The sequence below is a fragment of the Mytilus edulis genome, chromosome 9, assembly GCF_963676685.1.
Source record: "Mytilus edulis chromosome 9, xbMytEdul2.2, whole genome shotgun sequence".
NCBI classification, from domain to species: Eukaryota; Metazoa; Mollusca; class Bivalvia; order Mytilida; family Mytilidae; genus Mytilus; species Mytilus edulis.
In genome coordinates, this window is record NC_092352.1 from 60,657,458 (window position 1) to 60,679,511 (window position 22,054).

The following is a 22,054-nucleotide window of genomic DNA, read 5'->3' on the forward strand; positions in this document are numbered from 1 at the left end:
TACGGTAGACGATATGAATGTGCAGTAGACGATATGAATGTATACGGTTGCTTATATTAGTGTACGGTAGACGATTTAAATGTACGGTAAACGATATGAATGTACAGTAGACGATATGAATGTACGGTAGACGATATGATTGTAAACGGTTACCGATACAAATGCACGGTTGCCCATATGAATAAACGGTTGCCGATCTGAATGTACGGTTACGGATGTAAATGAACGGTCGACGAAATGAATGTATACGGTTGCCGATATGAATGCACGGTAGGAGATATGAATGTATACGGTTGCCGATATGAATACACGGTAGACGATATGGATGGATACGTTTCCGATATGATTGCACGGCAAACGATATGAATGTATACGGTTGCCGATATGTATACACGGTAGACGATATGTATGTATGGTTGCCGATATTAATGTATACGGTTACCGATATGAATGATTACGGTTACCGATATAAACATGATATTAGATAGTTTTATGCTTATTTATATAGGGAGTCTATTTCATATAACTGTGACCAATATTACACAATACCAATATATTCAACTTTTCATTAATTGTCAGTTTTCATCAACGCTATAAGTTTTCATCAGCACTATCAATATAATACAGGTTAAATACTTTTTAATTAGGTGTTTGAGCTGTGCAAAAACTTGAACCCTCTTCTTTTACATTTTTGTTTACATTTTTCGATTCCTTTGCCATTTACTTTTTTTCAAATAATGAAGTCAAATTTATTTAAGTTTTGAAGATGAACTGAAATTAGGTTGTCATATTTGTCAACAAATAAGATTGATGGCCTTTCAAATTTATGTATCTATTGAACGGTTATTTTACATCTTTTATTAAGGAAATGCTAATTTTGTGATTTATTGTGACGTTAGATGCAGATAAGATTTTTGACTATTCAAGAATAAAAAAGTTGTTTAAATAGAGTTGATAAACTAATGAATAATTAAACTTTATGCAGTAAAATTGTTTGACTAGTTATAATAAAAAAGTGTGTTATTTTGATTTTATTTTTAAATTTTGTCAATTAAATCGATGTATATTTCCATGTGCGTGAAATTGACATTTGACAAAAGCAGTTGCGATTTCTTTGTGAAGAAGTGTTATTAACTGATAGAAAATATTTACTGTACACCTTTGACACGATGTAAAAGCTTCAAAAACAAATTTAAAATGTTAAAATGTATTAAGTGCAAATGCATTTAGCGGGCATCTGATCGTATTTTTCGTCAAGTTCATGTAGTAAGCTTTTTAAATGAATGTGTGAAGGGCTGTGTGGGATTTGGATGAAAAGGGTGGAGGGGGTTAAACTAAAAAAATGAATTATTAAGTCAATTATACTTCAAAATCAATAATAATGTAAGTGATATTGTATTTCTATACAGAAAAACGCAAAAATAAACCTTCACTAATTTTTATGTCAAAGAGGGCGGTGGGAAGCACACTCAGCTTTCTTTGCCTTGAGATTTTTTGATACTCAATGACTATGTAGTTCGACTCCAGTTGTTTTATTGACCATTGTTATTGAAATCTAATAATTGTAATAATTGTACTCGTCTGTACCTTACAAAAATAGATTGCAATTATTTCCTATAAGTCTTGGTGATAAGAACGGAGTAAAAATAATAAGTCAATTTCAAATTCCAATAACCACAACTTATAAAATAAGACCCAATATCTGTATAGTTATGTATATTCCAATATCATCATATGTTAAAATTTCTGGTCGTAGAGCGGAACCGCACTGCAAGTCCCGACACCTTGATTGTATTCCCATGTGACTTTCGTGTTTCATCGGTGACATCTAGATTGTCCCGAATGAATAGGATAACAGACAAACGTCTTGGATCCGTCGTTTCAATTTTAAGACTAATTTCTTCTTTTATTGATGTTTATTGTAATCAGGAAAATAAGTGATAACATTTAATTATATTATTACAAATAGACATTCAAAGAAATTTTATTAACACGAACTTGTAATGATAAATGTATAAATTACATAGAAATACATAGTGTGAACTTAGGAAATGATTTTCCGATGAAATGTGCACAGTTGGAAACCAGTTTGTAAACCAATGGACATAAAGGCTGATTTGGCCAATCGAGTTTGAACATAAAGTTCCCATGAATTTACAATGAGAGGAGGGGATATGAATGGCAACATTACAAGAAAAGACTTTCACCCCAATATATTTGGTATTAGTTCTAGGAAAATAGCTTTAGTAACTTTTGATTTATTTAGCTGTAATGGGAATCTGTTTTTCAATATAATTAGGATACAGTTAATTATGGTCGGAATATAAATACTTTATTTACCGAATGAATCGATGTTGGTTTAAAAGAGTATTTCTTCTGGAGTTGCAATATGAGTGGACGACTAATGAAAAAAATCCCACTGAAGATTTTAAACAATCCGAATCGTTATTATAAAACCAACGATGATCATAATACTATTCTTCTTCAGGCTTGCTTTGATAATCCGATCTTTCAAGAGGATGGAAATAAGTTTCAAAATGACGATCATGTGATAGCAAACGACAAGTATCCCGGAAATGACTACAGTTACGCTTCAGGACCAGGACGGCCAACCGAAGTGCACTTCCGGAAGACAAATCAAAGACACAAATACATGCGTATAATTGCAACTGTAGTGATAGCCATTATTCTTATTGCCTTGATCATAGCTCTTTTAGTAGTGTTTGCAGGTGAGTGATTTTAATTTATTTCAATAAATAGTACTAGAAGAGGCTTCATGACCCTTTAATTTACTATTTTATAATTTTATTATATCGTATGGTTATTTCAGAGGCACTAGCTGTCAAATTCATGTACACCAATTTGCCACAATTTCTCATATTTTATCTAAACAATGTAAATCATTTATCATAACTATAAAAGTATAGTCTAAAATAAACAATTTACAGGGCATTGGCTCGATAATATGTAGCTTCGTTTCGTGTGTATATTTGTCTAGACGTCATCTAATTCACTATTGAATTGACCTACAAAGACCTCAGATGGGCATATAAGCGATATAAATTACAAAACACAAATTAAAGATTTAAATAGATAGCGAACTCGTGCAATTGGATTTTTCTAGGTCGGTTTAATTTCATATTATAAAGTGACATATATGTTAATCATCGTTTTTTCCTGTATAAGAAAGATTTTTTTGTGCATAAAATTATTCAATCAAATGATTTACTTTGTTTCACTATCAATGTTGACATTATTTTACTTATTAAGATTACTGAACATGCACAATTCATGCGTTATTCATCTCAAGCTAAGGGGTTAAATTGAAGTTAACACGAATAAAGTTTCAATGAGATCGTATTATGCACTTGCTAGTGAATAATTCATTATAACATTTTTTTTAGCTTATTTTGACAAAATTGAACCATACTGGCTGCTAAAAGCGAATTATTATTTCACTATTTCTCTTTCATTAAATTATGATTGAACAAACAAAAACATCATATTTTAGATTAATGCTATGTTTCTCGTATGTAGCTAGTGACCCTTTAAGAGAGCAGAATTATTTTAAGTTGATCTTAATAACAACAATACTGTTAATGAAGTGTGATGTGCGCAAACGATCCGATAGAAAATACAGCACCGTTGATTAAAAATATAATATATACAAAGTTAAAACTTCTTAGTTGAGTTGGTTCTCCTGGCATGGTTGGTGCTCCTATTCTGGGATGCTTTGAAAGCCTCCAGTGATGGTGAGAGCACAACGATTTTGACAGAGTGTTCTAGTCGGTAACTGTTCTTGGGAAAAATAAGTGTTGATAGATGAAATTCTGCAGTGGTATGGCACGAATTTCAAACTGTGGCTGTTTCAAGTTGGGTCAATATCTTTAATTGTTTTTACATAGGCGGTAATGGTAACGTTTTTTCCTGTAGCTCAGCCCATATCGTAAACTTGGATATGTATGATAGCTCGTTTCGAAGCTGTGACATTTTCACATATCGGGTTAAATTGTCGGGGTACGAAGTGAGATTACTTTTCCCGTAAATTAGCATACCCCGAACATCCTTTCGTGATGCAGCTCCTTGTGGTAAAATATACCCTTTTTAACGCAATAAGTGCTTTGAAAATTTAATACTTTGAACCCATTTAATAGCTCCATAGTTTTTACACATTTATTCTATGTTCCTCTACTTTCCTAATCACCACAAATGGTTAAGCTCAGTCATTTGTATAAAATAAAAAAATGTCCAATATCACTACACAGAGATTTTTTCTTTACACGTGACTTTTGAGTATTGGAATGTAGAGTACTGGTATAGGTATTAGTTGGTGGACTACCTTGTACATGAGGGTGACATCTGCCATTGTTCTTCTTTGTTTCAGTGTATTCAAGTTGAGGTTTTGAACAATTGATGTTACACTGATTGGCTTCTCTGGATTGTATGGTTGGTTTGTTATAAATCTTGCACCATTCCGCTTTACCTGTTCTACCCGTTTAATCTGAGTTTTCTGTTGTGGATTCCTAATACGACAAGTGTTGCGTATCTGTTTGTTTTTGCTGATGATTTAACAGTTTTCTGTTTTGTGAACTATACTATTTCATTTGATGTTTATGTAGTGTTTTGTTAACTGGTGATTTTTTTTTCGTTTTTCATATGTATTCTTTGGTTGTCTTTCAACCTTGTGGTCTTTGATTCCCCCCTTAAAGTATAATACTCCTATTTTTAGTCAATCCTTTAAGTTGGGTCCTTTGATGTTACCGCACACCATCCCTTATACATAAAACAATTCTTATTCAGATACAATGTTAGTGTGTCTAGTTCAAGTTTAAGGGTAATTTGCACTATAATAGTAAAAATTCGCAGGTCTTCAGCATTTTGTTAAATTCTGAAATCCCAAATAGTTTCGGTCATTTAACAAATTCATAAAACAGTTATTTTCTATATCCTTTTTTATATTCATAAATCTTAAATGTAAAAATTATTCTTTACGATAAAAATGATTTACTTCTGTATATGTATAGTTAAAGCTAAGTAATCAATTAATCTTTTCTACTCTACATCTTAAGTATTGTCAACCCGAACCTCATTTCCATATTCATTCAGTAAAATTATAGAACATGTTTATTATATGAAAAATCACTTAGTAAAGTGGTAAACATTGTACACAAGTTGTCCCTTAAGAAATTGTATCGCTATCATATGATATGTTGATAAAGTCTTTACGATATTGGAATTGTTTCACAATGACACAAGAATCAGTATGATTATAGTTGAATCCCGAAGCATCTCGTATCTCTCAAAGTTTATCTTAACCTGACTAGATTGTAAGGGTTATATTTCGGCACTCTATTCCTTCTAAATTTTATGAATTGGTCTAGAACCTCAAGGTTAACATTTGGAACATGAAAGTTATCACCATGCTCTTCTTCCGACCGGTAGTACAACCTGTGTCAAAATGTGGCGAACATTTGACTGTATGTTATCCCTCAATTGGCAGCTTGGACCGGTTATATTGACGATGTTAAATCCGACGCCTTTTGAATAGATAATGCGCCGCTCTATGCACGTAAAAGAATAAGTAACAAATGTCAAGGGGTCCATACGAGGAATGTTTCAGGATTTCTGTCCCGATCAAATACAAGATTGTTTTCAAATGGTAGTTCAAATTGCTCGCCCTTTAATCCTGCAGATCCTTTCTAGTATTGTATTCATATTAACAGTTTCTCGCCCTGAATGTACATGTCACAATTTACATTTGTCGATTAGCAAGCTACAGTTAATCAATCAATCAATCAATCGCTGTAATAATTATAGTAGTTTTATTATTACCCCAACATATTCCGAAACGACGAACATTCAATGAAAGTTTTTAAGTATTAAGGAATGAAAACGCAAATTGGACACTGGTAAATGCTTCGTTCATATTCATAGAAGAAGAGGCAGTAAATCAAATAATAGGTTCTGCAAAGTGACTTAACTCGGCTGACTGGCTGAAAATAAACTCATCATAGATACCAGGATTGAAATATATGTATGCACCAGACGCGCGTTTCGTCGAGTAGACGCTCGAATCTAAAAGAAGTTAAAAAGGCCAAATAAAGAACGAAGTTGAAGAGCATTAAGGAACAAAAGTTCCTAAAAGTTTTGCCAAATCCTGCTAAGGTAATTTATCCCAGAGGTAATCTTCATTATATTTCTGAGGGAAACTTCGACTGTAAATGAGCATCTGATTTAACGATCTCATTGTGATACAGCATGACAGTTTATCTATACAAAAATGAATGCCCCTCTTCAGCTAGTTTTTCCTGTCAGTTGGAAGAATTTCTTGGTGACTCCAGCCAACCTTTGAGACTAAAAAAAGAGTGTTGTGTATAAAACAGCTTTAATTTATTCTTTGAACATACATGTAGTGTATGTATAGTCTAAAGTGTTTCAATCCTTCCTGTTCTTTCCTGTTTTTTTCGTCATTCTTATTTATAAACAAGATATGTATCACAAGGTTATAATTAGTTATCAAATGTACAGTCTTATAATTGTATACGCCGACGCGCGTTTTCGTCTGCATAAGACTCGATCAACAGAGACGCTCAGATAAAAAAGTTTGAAAGCAAAAACAAGTACAAAGTTGAAGAGCTCTCAAAAACAACAACTCCCAAAAAACAATGTGCTTAATACGGCTAAAGTTATCTTTGCCTGGGGTAAGACAATCCTAAGTATTTCGAATAATTCATACTTTTGCAAACAGTAAATTTATAAAAATGACCATATACCTGATATTCATGTCAACACCGAATGAGGGGCTGGTGATACCCTCGGGACGAAACGTTCACTAGCAGTGGCATTATAAAATATATAATGTCATTAACGTAAATTAATGTAAAAAATCGTACTCTATTTTTTTCTACTACTCATTTTTCATTTCCCCAAAAATTTGAATTAAGCTTTTTTTTTTTAAAGATGTTTTAAAAATTGTTTTACCAGCATCAAATTAATCTTGTCATCAGTAACAGTTATTCTAAAAATAAATGAATAATGCGAAAGGCTTGTGATGAAGCATTTCTTCAGTTTCTTACAAATCGGTGGTTGTGTAAAAATTTACCAAAGTCTATGTTTTGGTATGAATGTACGAGATTAACCTATACCCAAGCAAGCAAACCTGGTATTCGCTTTATAAATGCAAAAAACCCAATGTATTGATGTTTATTTAAAAATTTGCTCCATTTCCTCTAAATAAAATTAAGAAAGAAAATGAAGTTGTATAGAAAATAGTTTTTTTGAGATATTGAATCCGTAAACGACAAACATCACCTCTCTTCCTTAAGGCTACAGGAACTAGACAGTAACGTCTTGTGTAGACGTTTCTCGATGTGTATTGTTATTGGTTTTTCCCTCTGGAAGCCGTCAATGTCAACACTTTATAACTCAGATGGTTAATTAGTGGAGAGATTTTACGATCCAATGCCCATTTTACTAACTATGTCCTGTAAGTGCTTATAAAAGAAGTGTGTTTAAATCGGACGATTAAACGCTCCTGGTTAGCTGTCAAAGCGTCTGTTAAATTGCCTTCAAGGATACTTTTCATTCGACAATTACAATCTTTATCTGTTAGCAATTTCTACATTTGCCGCTAAATCCCTATTTTTATTTGTTGAACGTGTAGAATCATTTTTAGTAGAAAAGTATAACAAAAATATCAAACTCTCATTGTTAGTAGAAAAGTATAACAAAAATATCAATCATTGTTAGTAGAAAAGTATAACAAAAATATCAATAATTGTTAGTAAAAAAGTATAACAAAATTATCAATCATTGTTAGTAGAAAAGTATAACAAAAATATCAATCATTGTTAGTAGAAAAGTATAACAAAAATATCACTCATTGTTAGTAGACCAGTATAACAAAAGTATCAATCATTGTTAGTAGAAAAGTATAACAAAAATATCAATCATTGTTAGTAGAAAAGTATAACAAAATTATCAATCATTGTTAGTAGAAAAGTATAACCAAAATATCTTTCATTGTTATTAGAAAAGTATAACAAAAATATCAATCATTGTTTGTAGAAAAGAATAAAAAAAATATCAATCATTGTTAGTAGAAAAGTATAACAAAAATATAAATCATTGTTAGTAGAAAAGTATAACAAAATTATCAATCATTGTTAGTAGAAAAGTATCACAAAAATAGCAAACTTAAGGCAAAAACAAAAATGTAACATACTGTATAGCTACCAAGCATAGTGTTTGCTTCTCACATTTAATATCTTAGTTGTTTTTGGCAAAACCTTTCGGGACTTTTGTTCTCAATGGCTTTCAACTTTGCACTTTATTTGGCGTGATTTTTAATATATTTAAATTGATCGTACATTATGAGTCTTTTGTAGATAAAACACGCGTCTGGCGTACAAAGTAGTCCAGTTATCTATGATGAGGTTTTTTTTAGCAATGCATTTGAGAGATTTTGACGATTGGAAATATATACAGTGGTTTTTTTTCTACAATATGAAAAATATCTCTTAGTAAACTAATCATCAATCAGAAATAACAAATACGAATTAAATTATGACGTGATGATTCAATTTCTAGAATTGTCTACATAAGTAAATGCCTGTACCAAGTTAGAAATATGACAGTTGTTATCCAGGCGTTTGATAAGTTTGAGCTTTTGATTTAGCCATTTGATTAGTGACTTTTTGTTTTGAATTTTCCTTGGAGGTCAGTATTTTTGTGATTTTACTTTTCGAATATACTGCTCCCAACAACTTCTCAAACTTCAGGATTCTTTAGGATTACGTATATAGTTGTTATTCTAAAAACAAAATTACGTACTTTTTAATTGCCTAAAGTTTGAAAACATTCAAACATTTCCACTACCTATGTTCGATCTTCTTATTTGTTATGCTCTAAATTGAATACATCAACCCATCATAGATACCGGTAATAAATTAGTGTTCGCCACACGCACACCAAATGCTTTTTTTACGATTCCTGAGCAAACTTTATATTTTGACAACATTCTCACATTATACCTACCTAAGTTTTGTATCGTGCTCTTCTGTCAATTAAATGCCTTTGATGGCTGTACATTCTTCCACTTTTGTATCATGGTAAATGTTTGTTTATATATTTGTCTGTTTGTATAGTTATTAAGATAATAACACAATGTTGACTGCTGTACTCCTATTTTTGACAGTTTTACCTATTTTGTCTGCTTGTTGTGTTCACTAATCGCCGTCGATATAATGGAATTTTATACGACTGTTATACAAGTGAGAGGTTTAGCTAGATATACATTTGATTAAATCTACCATTTTATACATACGAAAATGTCTGTACCATATGAAGAATATGCCAATTGATGTCCATTCGTTTGATGTGTTTTATGTTTTGATTTTGGCATTTGATTAGAAACTTTCCGTTTTGAATTTTTCTCTGAGTACAGTATTTTTGTATTTTACTTTTTACAATACAAGTCAAAATCATTGAATGAAAATACAAGCATGACATATGTACCGTTGGACCGTAAGGTTTTTTTTCTTTCTCAGTAATTAGCAAGTATAAACATCTAACAAACTAATTACATTGGAATTCTAATGTATATTTCTGCTTCAGTAATGACAGTAAGCCATAATACAAATATTTGAAATAACACAGAATAAACAGATAACTATAAAACAACATATTGTTATTTCAAAATAACTTTTAATCTATATAATGGTTTCAAAGCAAATAAACAATATAATTGACCTTTCCACCAGATGAGGCTACGTGTATTACGCTGCACAGAAAGATAGTCTAGTCTTTAGATGTTTTCAATGCCGTTGATTTTATCAGTCCCTGTTTTTAAATTATTGGAATTGGATTTAGAATGTAGAGTTTTGTCACATAAACATGACCATGATGATAAATGACAGGTTAAAAAAGAGAGATGTGTTAAGTGCGTCAATGAAACAGTATCCGATTGAAACTCAAAACCAATGTGAAATCACGTGTCTATATTTGGCGTATGTAGTGGTCTAGAGGCTAGTTTATTTGATTGGTGAATTCAAAAACATATATGATTGCTGTCATTTGGTCTTTGATGAAAATATTGAAGTTATCATTTGGTGATCATGTTTCTTATATTGATATCATAGATACTATAAGATTATCGATATCATATTTTGTTTATTCTAGGTAAATCTGATGAAGAAAAACCAGTAGGTTAGTATGTTTAAGAATTATGATAATGAATTAAAATTTCATTTCGTAAATATTTTGTTACTGGTCGTACATTTCATATTTTAAACTGAGATTATGATCCATAAGGTTTGGCTCTCATAACGAACCCATAATGTTAATTGAATATGGAAAATACAGTTTAGAGTCTATTTTTTCTGAACTTTTAGACATTTTTGTTTAGCATGTTTAGAGCCTGTTGAAGCACGCCTCCAGGAGCAGGATTTTTTCGCTGTGTTTAAGACCTATTGGTGGTCATCGTCACTGTTTTCTGCTCTTTGGTCGGGTTGTTTTCTCTTTAACACATTCCCCATTTCCATTCTCAATTTCATTAAAATAACATTGTTTATATTTATCCTTATAAATATATCCCCCTTTTCAAACTTTTTGATCTGCCATCGACAAATGCTATTATAGAGCGCACGTACATGTAAAACATAATGAACCTACACGAGGTTTATCAATCGTGATATATTTTCAGTCATTTTACTTGATTTTACCTAAGCCTTCTGGATATATGGTAGAAAGCAATTAGCCATTTCAATCGATCGAAAACAATAGAAAAAAACTATGTCAAGCGTAGACGAGGATAAACCGAATGTATCATGTGGTCAGTGGTTTTACTTAAAAATTAATCATGTGCAAATAAATGTTACAATAATTACAATGAATTATGCGTATCTAATACAATTATGGTCTCCTAAGTGGTCTTGTACTTTTGTTACACTCATGGTAGTTTTATATTGACCTATAATACTTTAATGTTAATAGCGAATTGAAAACTCAAAGGCGTTTATGTTACTGCTTTCACGGAAGTATTGTATCGTCAAAATAATACTTTTATGGTAAAATTTACGTCATAGTTCAAATTGGTGTTTTCTTTGGTGTTCACGTGTGAATGAAATAACACTTTAGGAATTTGATGCGTCTGGATCGGTTTTCTAAATCTACATTCAGTAGCAACGCTCCGTATACATGTTATAGAACCAACTATTCTATAAGACGGCATTGTACATTTTCTTAGAATTTCCCATCATTCATTAAACACCAGAACATTTATCTGGACACATGGTTCTAATTAGTTCAAAAGCACCTAGAGTAAAACAAATTATTTTCAATAACTAAATCATTACCATTCGATTTTCCAATTAGACATCTTAGATCTTCGAGTTAACTCTACAAATTCCCATAAAAGAGGACGTCTTACTTTCGATTTACAATATTGCTTGTCTTGTTAGTAACGCTTCGCTAACACAGATAATGAATGTATATGATCTAACTTTCTGTATTGATAATTATAATATCAACCAATGAGATATTCCGAATGTATCAAGGTCTTCTAAAAAAAGGTAAAATTGAGTGTTGTCAGATACTCGTACAGATCTGTATTCAAATGAAAATGAGTATAACTATTCAGATTTACAGTGATGCTGGTTATGTGTAAGTTTCACGAACTCCGGTCAAAAGAAATTTCCACAATACATGTAGCTGCAAAATATTAAAAGATTTATAGAAATAATCATATTGATCACAATTATCTTTTTCTCTAAATATTATTTTATTTTAAGAAAATTAAGAACGAACAAAATAATGTTAGAACAAGTCAGTGAACCTAAAATAAACAAATTTCATAATAAAAACCAATAGTATATGAATACACTTTAGTATTAAAATATACAGATTTAACAAAAATAGCGAACTCCAAGGTAAACTCAAAAAGTCATATACCATAAAAACTCACGACTACAGCTTTTATATTCCTGACTTGGTGCAGACATTTTACGAAGAAAATCTTTTTTAAATCTAGTTATTGAAATAATTCATGCATATATAAAAAAAAAAACCAATATAAAGTGGCATCCTTTTCATAATGTATATGTTGTTGTTAGTTTTGATAATGTAAACAATACATAAAAGAAATTTCAGCAGCAATTTATTACAAATCGGATAGTTCAGACCATACCTGTACATCTATATGCAGTATTCAATTTAAGAAAATTTACTCTTGAATAAACCAGTTCTTCAAAAATGTCATAGTGGTGTTTTAATTAAACAGAAGACTCTTTCAATTCATGTCTCTTTTTTGGATTATAAAGTTCCTAACGTGTTAAATAAAGGCAACAGTACTATACCGCTGTTCGAAATTAATAAATCGATAGAGAAAAAACAAATCCGGGTTACAAACTAAAACTGAGGGAAACGTATCAAATTTAAGAGAACTACGACACAACAGAGACACAATACCAAAATGTAACACACACAGAAACGAACTATAATCTAACAATGGCCATTTTTCTGACTTGATACAGGGCATTTTATGACAAAATGGTGGGTTAAATGTGGTGTACATCCATGGCTTTCAAATGTTTTGGTTTGAAAGTACCGGATGAAGGTAAATCAGGAAAACGCTTCGGACGCACGTCACTAAACATTGTCTTATTATAGTTGGTATCTTTAGCTTGACATGCATCAATACTTTTCTGATGTTGCAGTATAATAATTTGTTATCTTTTATATTTCAGTGCTTTTTAAAACAAGTAGGATATCGGGCAGTATAAAGATCATCCAGGGACCATTTTCTGTATATACATCATCATTAAAAGACTCCAAATCGGAGGCGTATCGTTATTTTTCAAATAGTTTTATTTATAAAGTAAGTGAATGTATTATCTTTTTTATATATATTGTTTTCAAAGAGATATTATATAAATTTCACGAACAAGGCAATGGTTATATCAAATATTTTTTCTAATGTTTGCACTATTTTCACATTTACCAAAAAATGGTGAACAAAAATTCTCCTCACTAGGGAAATGTCTGTTCTCGGCAAACAGTTGGTCGAAATTTTGTTAGTTTTTCTGAATGTCCTATTGTGACATTGATGCGACCATGGCTGATGACGTCACATATAAAGGACACAATTTTCTGCAAAACTTTTGAAATGAAAGGATACAAATCATTTCAGAATCAGATTCCATCACTATAACTCGTATTCAAGAGATAGCTGTATTGTATTTGAAGCTTTAAGGACGTCCATCGGTAGTTTTACTGTCGCAAATTTAGTTTACCTGGCGACGCGGAGCGGAGACAGGTAAACGGGTATTTGCGACAGTAAAACTACCGATGGACGTCCGCAAAGCTTCAAATACAATACAGTTATCTCTATTTTAATGCAAAACAAGTTTATAATTAAATTTCAATCATTATTTCAGTGTAAAATGTTCATTAAAGAAAATACCGCGAAAAGATGTTATGTTCTTTTGTCCCTACACTAGGTGACGTCATAGGTATGCTTCCGGCGTCAAACATAAAAACCGGGCGTTTTATGGCTTCTGTGCCGCTTCAGAATGTAATAACATTTGATATTTAGGTGCAAAAAGTGAGTTTTTTTTTGTTTATTATTGTAGAAATAACATTTGAATACATTCCGAAATTCAAAATGTCGGCTTCCTTAGTTACAGACAAGGAGATAGAGAATTTTACGCTTGCTGTTATCCAATCAGAACAATTGTTACAAAATAATTGCATTAGAATTCACTTTATTCCTCTTCTACTGTGGATTGATTTACTTTTATAGATACCAATGTGTGTGGATTATATTTTCGTGGATATTTTGTCTTCATGGTTTTGCCAAAGCCATATCATGTCAAAATAAAAGGTGTACTTCGATTAACATTTACAATCGCGGTTTACCTATATCCATAAAACTCCCCCAAAATGGTATCCTACGAAAATGAATCCATAGTACCTTCTAAAATGGATTTAAACGTTATTTATAACATTTCAACCATAGAGAGAATAAAATTTAAAAAAAAAAACAAGGGCTAAAGTTATACACCAAAATCTTGAAACACATGTGTAGTGCTTCTTGCTAATGATCGCTCTTATATACATCCAAAATGACAAGACATTTTTGTGAATAATACAGTAGTAAGTTTTCTGACGATATTAGTATATGACATTGTTTACCAATGTACGTTAAATTTGCATTCTTCATCTATAGAAGCCTATGTAATATTGATTCACAGAAAGTGGTCTGTTATCTGACTGATGAAACTTTGCTTATTTAGCAATATTAAGCATCTGATAGACAGTGTTACCTAATCACGGTTATTTACATGCAAAATAAAAACGGATACCGAGTCAATTGCTTCTAGATTCAGAATGGCTTGTTCAGTAAACACTACTGTCGGATTCATCTCGTGTTTTGGCATCAGATGGTTTATTAGTAGTGGGTGGATGGGTAATTGTTTCTATTAAAGTAGAATGTAAATTTAATTTGTATCTGTTACAATTCTCTTCAAATAACAATATAAAGTTATTTGATGTCAATTGCGTCCAAACACGGAAATAAAACATTGAAATATACATGAATGTCTCTTTGACTTACGACATTATTTGACGTATTGTAATGGAGTATTAGAAAATAGATGTATGTAATGCAAATAAAGAATAATTGATGGAATATGTCGTAAGGGTTTTTGTTTCACAATATTCTATATGTATGACGTCATTAAATTCATCGGAAAGATTAAGGTAGCAATTATTCATAGAAAATATTTTGACACGGGTCAAGTTGTGCAAATTTCAATGAAATTATTCTTTTATATCATAAGATATTTTGATGAAAAAAATCAATCAATCAGTACATTAAACTTAACTTGTATTCATAGATTTTCTATTTACGTACACCTATCGATATCAACTCCTTTATTTTGAATTGTTTATCCTACTGTGAAATGTTCGCACAATGAAATGCAGTAATGATTATCTATATATATTTTCACGAATGACATTTCTATTGTAAATGTTCGGTCGTTAGCTGTTGCCATTTTAAAACGAAATGTAGATTTGAAAGTTTTTAAAAATTTTGAAATTGAAAAAATTATCATGAATTTGTAAAAATGTCACCAGGAGATTATTACTGTAAATGTATATTTTACACATTATATAAGACATGTCACCGAGTTAAAATAAAATCCAATGAATATTTGATATGGTCAAATGAATGCTGTATTCAAAGTATCAAAGATTTAGTATTATGGTATCTATGAGGAGTTTATTTACAACCACTGAGTCGATGCTTTTGCTGTTGGAGGTTTTTTCCTGGATCGTATCACAAGCCTAGGAGTCGACAATTCTATGTTGAATTACAATTAATATGGTGGAATGAATAAATCAACTGTTTACACATAAAAAAATAAATACTTAGAATTTTCTACCCCTGGAATATATAATTGTATCGATACTTAGCAAACACTTCCCGAAATTTGGGTCCTTAAAGTTGTTTAACTTTGTACTTTATTTGGCCTTTTAACTCTTTCATTCGATCGTCAAAAGTGAGTCTTTTGTATATTAACGCGATACTGACGTACGAAATGTTAATCCTAGAATCTATGATGAGTGTATGCATGGTTCAAATTTCGTATTTGATATAAACTATGCAATATAACGACTCATCATTGATCACTTGAAATACAAGCTGCTTATTTGACAATTTTGATCAAATTTTTCAGATTTGATTGAGGTATATAAGATCTTCCTCCAGACTAATATTATGTACTGTTTTAACTTGATCACAGAGTCTGTGTATAATAATTATCTATGATGAAAATGCGCAATTAGCAAAAGACGAGTTGTTAAAGACTTGTCCACAGTTCTTAAAACTCAATGAAAAATAACATAAAAAGTGATATAATACTAATCGCTCAGTTTAGTTTAAACTTGTTTATTTATAGTGGATTGGGAAACAAGTTTTGCAACTTATATTAATCCCTTTCCACTTTGCGGGTGCAAGTGCTGCCTTGTAGCGGCATTAGCCTACTCTTTTTCGAAATGTACAAGGGTGTCTTTTACGTGCAAGAGATATGGCTTTCTTTTAACACGGGTCAGCCATTTATTGTCCCCTTCCGACGGACTATCATCGTTTCCTAAAGACCATACTCGCACATGATGTCAAGGGAGAGCCGAAAATTCAGTCCCTGAAATTTCATTCCGGAACGGGAATCGAACCAGGAACCTCTGTGTTAGTAGTCCGATGCCATAACCACTACACCACGGCTCTCTTTCAGTATTCAGAATGTTCCCATATAAACGTAAACAACTTAGCACCTATAACTTAACATTTGTCAGAAAGAGGGGATGAAGCGAGACTGGTAAATAAAGTCAACAATAGTATACCGCTGTTCGAAAATATAGCAGAACAAAAAAGAAAAAGACAATCAAGAGTCTACAAAACACTACGGAAACACCTAAAAAAAGAGCAAAAAGAACATAATTTAAAACCATGGCTAATCTCAGGTAATCTTGAAGGGTTATCATATTCTACTCCACATGTTATGACGATCACGTCATTGAATCGAATAACAAATTACCTTTTGTAAAAGACAAAAAATGTGCAAACGCCTTTTTCAATTCTTCAAAGACTTCTTTTGAAAATACCATAAAACGCTTGACAAAGATACCAATAGGTTGTTCTCGGTGGGTATGATTCCAATAAAGTTTTGTTTATGTCATAATCTTGAAAAGGGATAATCGAAACAGCGTGTGATTCCCATCCTAAAGTAATTAATTGAAACCTCTCGCCTTTATTTTTCTAAATAGTACCATATTTAGAAAAGCTATTAAAATAAACAGTGTGTGTAAGAGGTTATTTTAATGGTCACTATTCTTAGAACTATTCCAATCCCTAAATACAGTTTCACAGGCGTATTTTGTACTTTATCACTAATTCAACAGAAATAGCTCTGAATCATTTAGATAAGCTTGAATTTTCTAGTATTTGTACTGGGACATCACAGCTTTTGATTGTCGAAATGCGCGACTGGCAATGAAGAAGTGGTACGGTTTATGTTATTACACAAATTTAAGTCTTGATAACTTTTTCTAAAAGATACGTAAGCTACGATCTGTTCATGTATTACTTTACGATTTATTGTTCGCGATTTGATGCTGTATTCAAATTTGATATCTCTAGCGCGCTGGATTTTATTTATTCCAGAAAATCCGAGCAGCATGCGAAATTTAAACGATCAATATAAAATATGATGATGTGGTATGATTGCCACAAAAGAAAACTATCAACCAGAGTTCATTGACGTGGACTTTGGCAACTGTATGTCACCATACGGCTTTCAACAATCAGTCAAAACCATGCACAAAGCCAGCTAATAAGGGCCATACCATAATTTTATGTAAAACAATTCAATTGAGAAAACAAACGGCTTACATGTACTCTATGTACGAAAAAAATCAATAAAAAAATAATGATGAGAAGGAACAAACGACAACCACTCCATTTTCCTGTTTTAGACTTAGAACAGTCACATTATTTAATGTGGAAGGGTTAAACATGTGAGTGGGCGCCAAACCCTTCCCTTGCCTAGTATAGTGGTACTACTATACACTGTTCTATAAAAATTCGAAGCCATGATTACCATGCATCAAATAAAGTTATTCCCGATGTATATTAGAAGTATTTCTAATCGGCCTGTATCATTATATAACTTAAAACAAATATCTAAAATTTATATTGAAAATGCATATTAATATGACAGATATAAACCAGTTATAGTCAAGGGAAATTGGTTACATAAGATCTATTACTCATGGGGAAAATTGTATAATATGCATTCATTTCTCTTGAATTTGAGATAGCAGTCTCCATATTTATAGATGCAAAGATCATTGTTTCATATTTTATGACACTTCAATATCAATAGTTTTCTTTTTATGCGTGAATAATTATTTCAAACAATGATGTTTTATATAGTGGAATTTTATCTCATTTTAACCATACGCTTTTGATTTTTATTAAACCCAGGATGACGTTCCAGTAAACGATCAATCTATATTTGAGCTTGGAATGTTTTATCTTTGGTCAATCAATATTATTACATTTTACCGAATAGCTAGTTTTTTTTAAAATGGTTCATTTTATTTAAATAAACTTTACAGAATCCCATGTTTTGACACGAATAAACTTTATAATTGATATCACTATTTTTTATCATAAGTCATTTGTAGAGAGCTAAAGTTAAAAAGGAAATGTTCATGGGTATCTGCCTACTCATGCGGATCGACTGATAGCACCAACTTTATTATTGTTGCTCAGTGTTAAGTGAAATATTTCGTGGTTTTGTTTACCCTTCCTGGTTTTTCTTATTATTTTTTTTGCTTTGCTTTTGTGAGTTTAGAAAGTTTACTTTTGTATTCTACTGTACCTATACATGATAAACAATGAAATTGTGTTGACTTGACATTATATAACGATATACGCATGAGACTTGAAAACGGAGAAAATACAAAGCCGTTCCGATAATGTTTATGCTTCAAACATTTTTTACTGATTCTTAAATCAAATGGGAGGTGATTCATGCAGGTCAATAATACTTATTCTGTCGACTTACCCGGTTTCGCTCCTTTTGAAGTTTAATACGATTCCGGCAGTTGTCATTTTAATTAATTCACGTTGCCTTAATTTATCAGAGAGTACACTTCTTGTATTATCTTCTTTAGTGGATGATTTAAAACTAAGGACTTTCTTATCCCAGGATTATATAACCTTAGCCGTATTTGACACAACTTTTTGGAATTTTGGATCCTCAATGCTCTTCCACTTTGTACTTGTTTGGCTTCATAACTATTTTGATATGAGCGTCACCGATGAGTCTTATGTAGACGAAACACGTGTCTGTCGTATTAAATTAGAATCCTGGTACCTTTAACAATTAATACAAGCTAAAGATGCAAAACACAACATGCATATCAACTGTTATTTTCCTTTGTTTGGTTTGAAGGTAACCAAACAGGACTGAAATGTATATGTTTACCAAATAAATATGCTAAATGTTTGCTTTTCAATGCCTGCGTGAATTAAAATCTAAATTTATAATTTATAAATGGACAATTCAAGATAACCATTTAACGAATGTTTAATTTTTCTTTTTTTTCCAGATAAATGCAATATTTCATTCAAGTGATTATAGATCTGTATATAATTCAACCATCATCAATTCATTATCGTAAGTATATAGTATATTTGTCCGGGAAAAGTAACAATACAATATTTGAATGCTAAATATCTAAAATAGACATGTCATACAACATCGCGTATCGGTGTTCAACTATTAACACAAAAAATGTAAACACCTTCGATTCATTAGAAGGACGAGCTATCTTTAAGGCCAATTTCGCCTTCAAAATTACCAAAACTGTAAATTTATTTCTAGCTATTTCTATTCTTGATGAAACTGTGCGGACTTCATAAACAGGAATGTCCTCCTTACACAAATTCGGTGACGACGAACGGATAAGATCGACACTATATCAATTGTTTAGTCATCTAAACGAATTGGTAGACCGATACGATATATATGTCTATGTCTCAACTCTCTAGCTGAATGTTTTCGTGACCTCAAATCTTTATATACCAGTATAATGGTCTGGTGTATAGTTTTACTGTTTTCTCCTAATCGCCAATTAAGACATTTTGACCGCGTTGGCATTTCCATAGGCTTGTCTGTATACGCTACCGGCCACAATATTTTTGGAATTTTTGTCAAATTCTTCTACATTTTGTTTAATGCCTTTTATTGTATCTTCTTAAACGATAAACAAGACTTGCACATCGACTAACTTCGGTCGCCTTAATTTTCATCAGTTGATTTTCTTTGTTATTATGCCAACGGTACTTTTAACCTGTATCAGTATGCAGTCTTTATATCATAGCAAAGTCGATATTTCTGAATGATACATTTCTTTGCTACTAACTTTTTATTAATCAGACCTTGGAATTTTATTGACAATTGTTCATTCAGTTGGTATAACACGCTGGCTTTTATGCATTATGTTCTTGAATGAGGTTATAGGCGGAAGTAAAATGAGACATAACTTCTTTGCACAGTGGTTTCATAGTTATAAATCTAATACTTGTAGAGTTTCAACAATGATATCTTATTCCAAGCAATTAAGCAAATTCATACTTTTAATCAAGTTTATCATTTATTGCTTGTTTTTTTTTCATGTTAGAGAAATTAATTGCATGTTTGTTCTGTGACCGTCGCTTGTTACACTCGGGTAATGTTTATCTAGCATGATCATATTGTTACTGCGTATCTCTGAACGCAATATTAGCATTATTGATATCTACAAGAAAAATTCTAAATGTTCTAGCCTCAAATTCAAATTAATTTTAAAAAAGAGTGTTTTTTATTATATAAAATAAATTACGTGGTACATTTATGATTGTCATTGATGACTGGTTTTTATGATAATAAAATAGAAGACTTTGTACATTTATCATTGTCAATGAGACAAATCTGCATCAGAGACCAAGTGACATTGCAGTTAATAGCTGTAGGTCACCGTACGGCATTTAAAATCTACAAAACCCAACAGTTTAAGGCCCTAAAATGAAAAATGTTGAACAATTCAAGCAAGAAAACTAACGGCTTATTTATGAACAAAACAATAAACAAAAAAAAACGATATACAGAAACAAACTACAGCCACTAAAATACAGGACCTGACTTCCACGTATATATTGTAACAAATTCAGACATGTTTCCGGGAGCTATACTCCTTAACCAGAGAGACATTAGTTTAACAGTACGACATAAAAACAAACTATGAAAATCAGATGTAAAATGACTTCACTCATCATTTAGTATTCAACATCAATTTCAAGTCTGATTAACAAATATTGGTACGATATTAAAGGAGGGTCTTGATTGGGGGGGGGGGGGGGGTCCGTTATTCTGTAAACATTTAATTTTCACCCCTTTTTTCTCTAATCTTCAAAAAATAAGTCTATTCTTTAAAAGTGATTTTTTATGCATTATTCTCTAATTTTTTCCCCAGTTTTCTTTAATCTTTAAAAAAAAAAGTAAAAAACATTTTTTTAAATGAATGAGAATGGTGATTACATATAAAAAAGAAGATGTGGTGTAATTGCCAATCAGACAACTATTTAAAAGAGACCAAATGACACAGAACTTAACAACTATAGGTCACTGTACGGCATTCAACAATGAGCGAAGCCAATACCGCATAATCAGCTATAAAAGGCTTCCAAATGACAAATGTAAAACAATTTAAACGAGAAAACTAACAATACAGTTTCATTGTGCCTTTTTTGAGTTAACATATATGAACAATTATACAACAATAAAATATCCTTATGCGTCTCTTACAAGTCTAATCTCACAGTGGCCCTTATAACACGACCTGACCTACAGTTACTGATATGACCAATGTTTTCATTTTCAGTTTGTTCCTGTGTATCATGGCTATCATCACTACTGCTGGATGAGTCATATTCATCTGAATTATCGGAGTCATCTAAAATTTCATCAACTAAAATTTCGTTTGGTTTATTCATTGTCTCTTCTGTAACACGCACTTCATTGCTTATTCTGAATTCAATATGCCCCCTGTTTTGAATGTCCTGATTCCGGTATAAAGAAATTGGTAAAGTGCCAGCTTTGTCTTTGGTTGTTTCATCTCTGACGCTTCTTTTTCTAATGGGTCGGTAATTTTCTATCCATGATTTCATTGCCACTACATCAGTTTTAGATACCTTCTTTATTTCCAAGTCAAATTTAATGTCGAAAACGTATGATAAAGGCATGTTGCGGTTAGGAACGGGATAGTAGGAGTTTGGGTGTGTGAAATACTTTACAGACTAAACAGATACTCTTTTAAGAGATTCTCGAATGATAGCGCTGAAATCCATGGCATATTCCAGCATTGAAAATGTTTGGTGTCGGAGGTGCGATACGACATGGAGGTTTTCGACAATAGAAGTAAGCAAAGTGGAGGCTTCTGTGCGATA

At 31.7% G+C, this 22,054-nt stretch overlaps 1 protein-coding gene across 5 annotated transcripts in view; it reads left to right on the forward strand.

The window, feature by feature from the left end:
• The window catches only part of LOC139488716 (atrial natriuretic peptide-converting enzyme-like), a 77,813-nt gene that overhangs the window by 31,016 nt on the left and 24,743 nt on the right, over positions 1 to 22,054 (forward strand). For 4 of the 5 annotated variants that reach the window (XR_011656068.1, XM_071274539.1, XM_071274538.1 and 1 more), the window contains 4 exons: positions 2,489 to 2,729; positions 10,180 to 10,206; positions 12,744 to 12,874; positions 19,177 to 19,244. Coding sequence is in view for 4 of the 5 variants with exons in the window: in XM_071274539.1 (XP_071130640.1) it covers positions 2,489 to 2,729; positions 10,180 to 10,206; positions 12,744 to 12,874; positions 19,177 to 19,244 (467 nt within the window). In the remaining variant the exon portion in view is untranslated. Of the gene's footprint in view, positions 1 to 2,260; positions 2,730 to 10,179; positions 10,207 to 12,743; positions 12,875 to 19,176; positions 19,245 to 22,054 lie in introns of those variants that run through there. The other variant, XM_071274536.1, reaches the window with a different exon arrangement.